Here is a 9,543-nt window from a genome sequence, read left to right as displayed (position 1 = left end):
TAATTAAGGATTAAACTTATGAAATAATAAATAAACATTATCATAAAACTAATCCCACATATATTGGGGCTCAACCTAAAAGAAAAGTCAAATTTATTAATTTTAATTTTCGAGATATCGAGGATTCAACCCGTTTGTTTAGTGGCGATGATACATTATCTAACGAAGTGTGGATTAATAATTTTGAAGATATGGCTTCTATAATGCAGTGGGACAGCTTACACAAGCTTATATTTACAAAACGATCTCTTAGAGGATTGGCTCGTATGTTTGCATCAAATGAGCATGGCATATCAACGTGACAAGCATTAAAGCAAGCACTTCTTAGTGAATTCAAAATGACAACGAATAGTGCAGAACTTCACAAACAGATGAGTGAAAGAAAAATGAAACGAAGCGAAAGTGTCCTAGAGTACTTACTTACGTACAAAGGAAAAATATGACGACAAAGATAATAATAATAACGCTATAAAATGCTATAATTGTGGTGGCAAAAGACATGTTTCCAAGAATTGCGATCATAAGAGTAAAGTCAAGAGATGCTTTAATTGCAGAAACTTTGGTCACATTTCGAAAGATTGTCAAAATAATAATAACAAAGTCGAAAGTGAGAGTAAATATATTTCGAAGGCCTTATTTGGTATATCGATATTGTACTACATTCAAAATATAAAATAAAGTACAACATATACGAATATCAGCTAAAACAACTTAGTCCCGTTTGCAGTAAACGTTATTTGCCGTACAAAAGTATTAAATAACTTCCACAATTTTTATAAGATCACAAACGCTTTTAGGAATCTTAAGTACTGTAGGTTTTTTATCGCGGGTTTGTTTTAATATTACGCCTGCTACTCAATTTTTCCCGATTTTCAGGAAGAAGTGGAAACTTAAGCAAATTTGATAGGCGTTCATCTCAGCTATTTAGGCTGATCAAGGATACATACATTACCCTTCTACCCAATGGGTGGTTGGTATAAAAACCTTTGTATAACTGGAACAAATGCAATCATATCTGTCTCAAAATTTTTGTCGCTGAAAACCAAAATCAATTTGCGCTAGTATACTGATTTAAAGTTGTCGGTTGGTGGTGTTTGAAGTAAGCTGTATATATGTAGTTTATGGGGTCGGAAAGGACTGCTTCTGCCTTTTATCAGACATATATTTCCTGCAGGCACAAAATTGTAAATGTTACCATCCTACTATATTTTTCCAAACCATTTAGGTGCGTGCCTATTTTCCCATCCTGTCAAAACGAGTTTGAAATGGTTCGCTTTTTTGCCATTCCGCAATAAGTTGTCTTTTGAGAACCGGAAAACATGCCTACTGGAAATTAAATAATTGAAATGAGATTGTATTTTGTCTTATACCAAGCTTTCATCGCCTTCAGTAACGAAGCGATCCGTCAGGTGCAATAAGCGTAACTGCAAGTTACAAAACAATGCAGCACATAACCAACGACGCGTGCGCAGCGACAGCCATATTTCGGTCAGTAACTATTTTTTATTAGCTAAAAAGAAGTTGTTTTCTTAATTGGAGCCCGAGCAGTTATCTGATCGAAAGAGAATAGTTAACCGAGCATCACGTACAGTAGTCGTTGATAAGTTGAAAATGTGTTGTGGTACTATTCGGGTCAGGCAAAAATTATCGCAAGTCCAGTACCAGGACCAGCGTGCAAGACTCGCCGACATGCTAAAAAAAATAACTGAAAATGAAAAAAGAATTAAACAAAATTGAGAAAATATTTATTATATTCTAAACAAAACAGAAAAGAATAAATATCTTTTATATTTTTCAGTATATTGACGTTTGGTGATTTCTTAAGCTTGGCGCCTAAAATCTCTTAACCATGCATTAATCTCTTAGATTCATTAATCAATGAAGTGCTTAAAGATGATAGGATTATAAAGCAGGTGGATAAGAAGAAGAACCTGAAGCTTTAGTAGATCTACTCGAGTTTAAGATACACGTTGAATAACTGTCACTCTTAGTGCGTCAAGAATAGATAAGCTGGACTACATTGCACCAGTAAAGACTTTGAAGTACTGACTACTGCACGACAAACGGCAATACGTTAAAACTTGTATATCGAGCGATATTATCGGCGACAAATTGCTCAAAATTATCTGTCGTCGAATAAGAATGGCGGCAACTTTCGATATATAATAACTAACTAATCTTTGTGTTTTCTGAAAATTTGATTGCGATCAGATAAATTTATAGAAATTACTAGTTGACCCGGCGAACTTTGTTCCGCCCTTATGACAATAAATAAGCAGATTGTGTTTTTTTTATTATTTCTGTATTTTATTTATTTATTAATTATTAATTTATTATTACCAACTGGCGAAGGCGCGCTCAGGACAGAGACGCGTGGAGGCACATTGCGCTTCAGGCCGAGACCCGATAAAAGGGTTGTCATGGCCATAATAATAATAATAATTTATGTATAAATACATAATATCACAGCCTACTACTGCACTATAAGTGCAGACATTTCAGTGGAGTATAATTCGCGCTGTAGAACGGGATAAAAGTATCCTATGTCCGTCTCCTGGCTATAAGCTACCTCCCTACCAATTTTCACTCAAATCTGTTCTGCCGTTCTTGATTTATACGTGCTCAAACATAACACGAGTTTCTTTTATATATATAGATTACAGAAATACTTTTGAATGGGCAAAAACGCCTACTTACTAGTGGTCTTAGTTGCATTGGCTGACAATCCGGTGTATTTTGCCCTCTATGATATATTTAGAATTGGGTATTCTATCAATATACCAAACGCGAACAGCGCTTTAAAAGAATCATATATCTATTCGCAACCAATAAATTCGGGAACCGTAATTATATAAATATAGGTTAGACCGGCCGCCCCTGCTAGAGGCGAAGCATAGACCAGTAGAGGTCCATAGCTGTAAATTATATACATATATTCTAATATATATTATAATAAAAATAACAAAATAATATATATTTTTATTTTCATAAAATAATTTTTGGTATTTATTTACAAGCAACTTAAATTTTATTAGAAAAATTAAAATTAAATTAATAAAAATGTAGAAATAATTATTGTTTTGTTATTTTTATTGCAGTATTTACTAGGGCAGATCTTGTACTGTCTATATAAGTCTCACTGACTTATAGGGACAATTTCGTTACGTCAATATCGCAATAACGCTATGTATGTGAGCTATATGCGCTATAGGCGACTTGTTTTGACATATAAGAATTATGGGTCACATTTATTCTGATGGCAACAACTTCCCAGCTGTATGGTAACGCTTACTGCATTTATAATTATTGCATTATATTATTATTATTTATATTTATATACATATATCGTATACATATTTGCCAAGGAATTTTTCTCATTTTATCGAAATTAGAGAAATATCGCGTTGTTGGCACAAAATATGAAAAATATGCACTAAGTTTATCCACGTTCGATAGCTCAATAGTGTTTAAAGACACAACAATATCATAATTTTTGAAAATCCATTATTTATCAAAAGTTAAAATTAAAAAATGTTGAAAAAGTGCAAAAGTGGATACTTTGACTTTTTAAATAATCAATAATTTAAAATATAAGCAACTTGTTATAGAAAAAATAATAAAGATTATTGGAAAAAATAAATTAAGGCAATTTATATATAAATATATATTTTTACGAATTTTACATCACCTTGAAGTCAGAAGTGACCAACATATACATATGTAAGTATATAGTATATTCACATGTGCTCGCCACTGCATTATAATATATACAGTAGCATATTGCGAAACTATGCTACATCAATTAACAAGCTTGCGCATGCAATAATACGAAACATATGCATGTTAAATAAAATGCATTTACTCAAATAAGCTTTAGTAGCATATTGCGAAATTATGCTACAGTAATCATAAACAAGCTTGCGCGTGCATGATCGCTGAAACATCAGTTAATATAAAACTTATTCACTCAAATAAACTATATATTAACTCGGAAAAATTTTTGTAAAATAGTCTTCAGCTGAATATCAAAATAAAATGACGGTTCTCTATAATTCGTGTTTCTGTTTATTTAGTATTCGGATTTTCACTGTTAACCTTAAGTCAGATCATTTATAAGACTCAATTTCGTTATTATATATGTATGTATATACATATAAATTATATTTTATATATATTTCCACAAGCATAAAAACGGATGATTTAACATAGTTTCTGAGTGGTTTCAAATATATATACATATGTATGTATATGTATGTAAGTAAAATCAAAATTTTGTAATTTTGGCTTTTAGTTTTGCAAAAATATGTATATACAAATGTTTAGATATTGTTACCAGTCACCAACAATCGGCTGTTTTGTAAAAATATTGCCACACTTTCTGCGTTTTCTTACATTCACAAATAATAGCTATAGATCACGTTATGGGAACATGGTACAATCAGCTCTAAGAATATCCAAATTGAGATTGACTTATGTACATTCCACTATTGCAAATATCGATACCTTCTTTGTTGCTAAATTGCTGTTCCCCGATAAACTAAATAAATTATGTTTCGTATTGCTATATATTTCGAAAGTTCCCCATGTCTTGGCATGGAAATAGTAACAAGTAAAATTCTTGGCCACACCATTGTATCATTTGCTTATGAAGCGCTATTCCCAAATGACCGATTTCGCGCGCGAAAATGCCTGTGAAAAATTTTCGCGGGGCATTTCGTTCCACTGTTCCCATCAGAAAATCGGAAAATAAATAAAGCGTATCGATACACCGACACTGGAATATGGTACATGTGGACGTCAGTTGTTCAACAGACGATAAAATATAGACAACCTATTATTCCGCACTCATATCCGTAAAAAGAACAAACTTAAACATGGATAATTTAAAAAAATTAAAAGAAGGCGAGTAGGCATTTTCTTGTAAAGAGAAATAGTAATTAATTCAAACAAAGCAGTCGCACGACTGCATTTGAAATTTAAACTAAAAAAACAAATACGAAAGCTACAGTCGAGTGTGCTCGCTACCCGCTATCCATTTTGAATAAAAGCAAAATACTAAAAAATCCAACTGGAATATTTGATATGTACATATTTTTATTTCAAATACCAAGGTATACTATGGAGTGCAAAATATACCAGATTGTCAGCCAACTACTAATAACTTTGACAATTTTTATCTGATTGCAACCAAATTTTCATGAATCACAAAGACTATAGTTACTATTGTATATACCAAAATTCTATTCTAGATAGAAAATTACGCTTGTTATTCGATTTTTGTCGGTTTGTATGGGCGGAAGTAGCCGTTGAATTTTGAAACACACTTTATCTGCGTGCAAACATAACAAATGTGGGCAGACGGACAGAGAGAAAGACGGATATGGCGTGATCAGCTCGGCTGTTGACGCTGATCAAGAATTTATATACTTTATAGGGTCGGAGATGCCTCCTTATGCCTGTTACATACATTTCCACAAAGTTATAATACCCTTCTTTCCTATGGGTAGCGGGTATTAGAGTTGGAAAACAATCGATGGCACTATCGATGTTTCTCAAATTTTCTAAACTTCGAAGGTTCTTTGATTACTATCGATTGTTTTATTATATCTGTGCATTGAGGAGAGAAACGTGTAAGTAAATTTGGTTTTATGTCACATTAATTTAATTTTATTAAATTGTTGATTCCTTGGAAGCGAATGATGGTTGAAAATGGACAACTATGTGAAAAGTGTTGTTTCTAACTGACGTTCTGCATGAAAAGTGAAAATGTATACATGCGTATGTATTGGTAACTGAAAACTTTTAAGAACAAAGAAAATATCGATGGCCCCAAATATCGATTGTTTCCCATCTCTAGCAGGTATAAATTGCACTAATTAGTGTTTGGGCCATATAATTAGGCAATGAATGTAATATCATTTTTTTAAAATAATAGAATTTTGTGATAGGCAAATGTTTCAGTGGTGCCGCCATGAATTTTTTAATTTTTACCATTTTCATGTCAAGTGTAGGCACACAAATATTGCTAAGAATGGCTCAATGTGATACTTGCGAAATATATAGCTTTTCGCAGGTCATATATCCCGTTCACATTTTTATTTAAATCACTATCCATATAAAACTTAGAATTTCGAAATGGTGATGCTATGGGGTTCCAATCGCAGCGTTCGGTTTTATTTTTTGGGTTGTAATAGTGCTGATAAACTTCAATACGTGAAATATTTATTTCGAAAAATATAACTTTTCCGCACGTCAAAAATTTCGCCCTTTAATTATTTAAAGTAACAAATGAACTTAGATTCTTCGTCTATTTCTATTATATCAGTGCCAAAAATAGGTTGTCTATTTTTCCGTCTGTGGAACAGATAAGTTGAGATCCACATAAATTTTCGTAGCGTAGCCCTTTATTTTGTTCGTGCTTGGACTGTGTAAATGAAATGCCGCTGCGAACATTTTTGACGGTCTTATACAAAAGAGAGCAAGCTAAGAACAGGTGTATGGGAGTTTTCATCTAAAATGGGAAGTAGCTTTCAGAATTAAACTGCAGATGGCGTATTTCAATATGCATATATTTACAGATATGTATTTACTATGTATTACCATATATTGAAGTGATTTTTTAATTTTTGGATTTATTTTAAATAAGTCATTAATAAGTATGTATTTGTGTATATGGTTATAGATACTGTCGGCAATTTCGACGTACATATACATTTTATACCCGCTACTCATATGATAAAAGATAGTGTCTACAGAAAACGTATGTAAATAGAAAAGGAATAACATTGGTCTCTTAGATAGAAAAAACGAAAGAGCATCAATTTTAAATTCAAGATTAAATTTTTGGTACATAGAAAAATAGCTATAATCTAACTTATCCCTGAAAATCCAATTATGTTCGGATGATTTTATTGCACTGGCATTGGGTGACAAGGTATGATGTATAACTTATAGTACATATACATACATATGTAACATTGTATATGTACATATGTATGTGTGTATTTAATCAATAATACATTGTATTACTAATCTACGTTCGCATTGTTGGTCACTCAAAAATGGGTAGCGGGTATCTAGCTGGCAAGCTGTTGGTTTCTCTGTGTTCCCTATATGCATCCAAGATTACTAACTACTAGTTAATTGCATAATTTGCTATGGCATTGGTGCGTGAATGGCACAAAAGTTGGGTAAACACTTCGTCTAATCATACTACTCAATCACTATTAAAAATTAAACATTTGAATGTAATGGCACTTGAACTGAAACTTAAGTAACTATACATTGAAGCTAACCCATATTATATTTTATTTTAATTTAAATATTTACACTATGCAAAAGCAAGTGCTATAAATATGTATACTAACGGTAGGAACTATCGATGGCGATTTTGAAGGGTAATCAGTAATTGCCGGGTTTGTTTTGTTTGTAAAGTAATTAACTTGAATTTAAAATTATAATTTTATATTTGTGGATTTCCAAAAGGTATACTGAGCTGTGTCTAATGAAATATGGCAAATAACAAATAGATAATTCACATGTAGTGGAAGTCGTAATTTCTAATATTTCTATACGGCAAACTTGTTGATTTTGACAACTATCGATAGCTCTTAACCTTTTATATACATTAGCCTTGAATATGTTATACAAAATATGTTATATCCGACAATGGAACTCTTTGCTATATTTTAAATTTCTGAACTAATTACTTAGTCGTCAACGTCACGCATCGATGAAATTTCCATATCCTCGGATGAAAAGCCAGACGGCGACAAACTTTCGGCTGGGTAATGATAGCTAGCATTTGGCCCGTTTATTGGAAGACTCGTCGTTGGTGTAGCACCATCGGTCTGGTCCATTTCCTTCAAATGATAGGCAGCAGCCGCTGCTGCAGCAGCCGCTGCTGCTTGTACTACACCTTCCGATGCAGACAACTCATTCGATGACGAGCTCGGTCCGCCACCACGGCACCAGAGTTGACGCATCTCAGCACGGCGATTTCGCATTAAAACTTTGTACTCGGATATGCGCATCTTTTTACCATCGACAATGCAGGTGCGTTTTGGACGCGGTCTATAACGATAGTCGGGATGCTGTTCCATATGCAGTTTCGATAGACGCGATTGCTCCTCATAGTAGGGTTGCTTATCAGCGTTTGACATTGCTTTCCATCGAGCACCCAAAATCTTTGATATATTTGAGTTGTGCATGTCGGGACAGGCTTTTAGTATCTTTCTGCGCTCGTCTTTTGCCCAAACCATGAATGCGTTCATTGGACGCTTGATATGTGGCTTATGGTGAACGTGCTGCCGTTGAGACTGAGGCTGCGAAGCTGCTGACGTCTGATGGCTATGACCCAGACAATCTGGATCTAATATAGTTGATCGCTCTGAACTTGTCCCGCAGCTGTTGATTGAATCGCGACTGGCTCTGCCCGATCGCGAGCTTCCAACTCGAGTGCTGCTACTAGACAATTTTGGATTACATAAATCGCCAATGCCAGCATTATTCGGATTCCACAACCGTCCCTGCAATAAATAATCAAAAGGTTATTCTTACCTAAAAAGATGTAAGGATGTTAATTTTTTTTAACGCCAATAGGATTGGTTCCTCGCAACGGTATTTCAACATTGTGCCATTATAAAAGTATGTGAGAGCATAGAATGCGAACATGGCATACCACGAAACACTCAATTTAGCGGTGCTCCTATTTACTTCGACCCCTTAACAAAATAAGATTATTATATAGAGTATTTTAATTTAGTGCCCACAGGAAATGTATGTAACAAGCAGATAGAGGCATTTCCAACCCAATGAAGTATATATATTCTTGATCAGTGTCAACGAGACGATCTAGCCATGCCCGTTTGTCCGCCTGTCTGTCTATCTGTAGGTCTGTCAGTCCATCCGTCTGTATGAACACATAGATCTCAGAGACAATGAGAGATAGAGATATACTGGCGTGCTCTGGTAATCACTTTTCGTTTTGGGATCAAAACCGAGATTTTCGTTTTTAGGTGCACCGTTTGCACGGAATATTTCATTTCCTTCTGCTGAAATAGCTGACTTGTGTTTTGGTCAGAAACAACACGAAAAATTCATTCCGTATGTCCAATTTCCTGCGTGGATAGAACTCAAATAAATATATTTTTATCCTGCATAGGGGATTTATGCATTTCCCCGAAATAAATATATAAGCTTTTGTCTTATTTGCAAATAAAGATTTAAAACTTACATAAAAAAACAGTGGAACGGCAATCAGCTGTTTCCCACAAAAAGCGGGTGCCACATTTTTAATCGATTTCATTCCGGTGATTTCAACAACTTTTTTATGCAATTTTAACACTTAAGTAATTATATTATATAAGTACATTTTTAAAAACATATTTTATCCAACTTCAACAAATTTAATGCCATCCGTTTCATTATACAAGTATTTTTAACTTGCTCATGGTGTCGGATTTATCTGTCGCTCACCAAAACGAAAATTGTTGTTGCCGACGGCAAATGACTGTCTTAAAGAGCGGCATTAAACCAATAAGT

General features: G+C 33.9%; 1 protein-coding gene across 4 annotated transcripts in view; it reads right to left on the bottom strand.

Annotated features, from left to right (window-relative positions):
- Positions 1–7,539: 7,539 nt before the first annotated feature.
- LOC133846896 (transcription factor SOX-5) overlaps positions 7,540–9,543 on the bottom strand; it is a 36,344-nt gene continuing 34,340 nt past the window's right edge. For all 4 annotated transcript variants that reach the window (XM_062281607.1, XM_062281608.1, XM_062281609.1 and 1 more), the window contains one exon: positions 7,540–8,528. In XM_062281607.1, the coding sequence (XP_062137591.1) occupies positions 7,710–8,528 (819 nt within the window). In that variant the 3' untranslated portion in view covers positions 7,540–7,709. The remainder of the gene's footprint in view (positions 8,529–9,543) is intronic.

Source organism: Drosophila sulfurigaster, chromosome 4 (genome assembly GCF_023558435.1).
Source record: "Drosophila sulfurigaster albostrigata strain 15112-1811.04 chromosome 4, ASM2355843v2, whole genome shotgun sequence".
NCBI classification, from domain to species: Eukaryota; Metazoa; Arthropoda; class Insecta; order Diptera; family Drosophilidae; genus Drosophila; species Drosophila sulfurigaster.
This window is presented reverse-complemented; position numbering and strand designations above follow the sequence as displayed.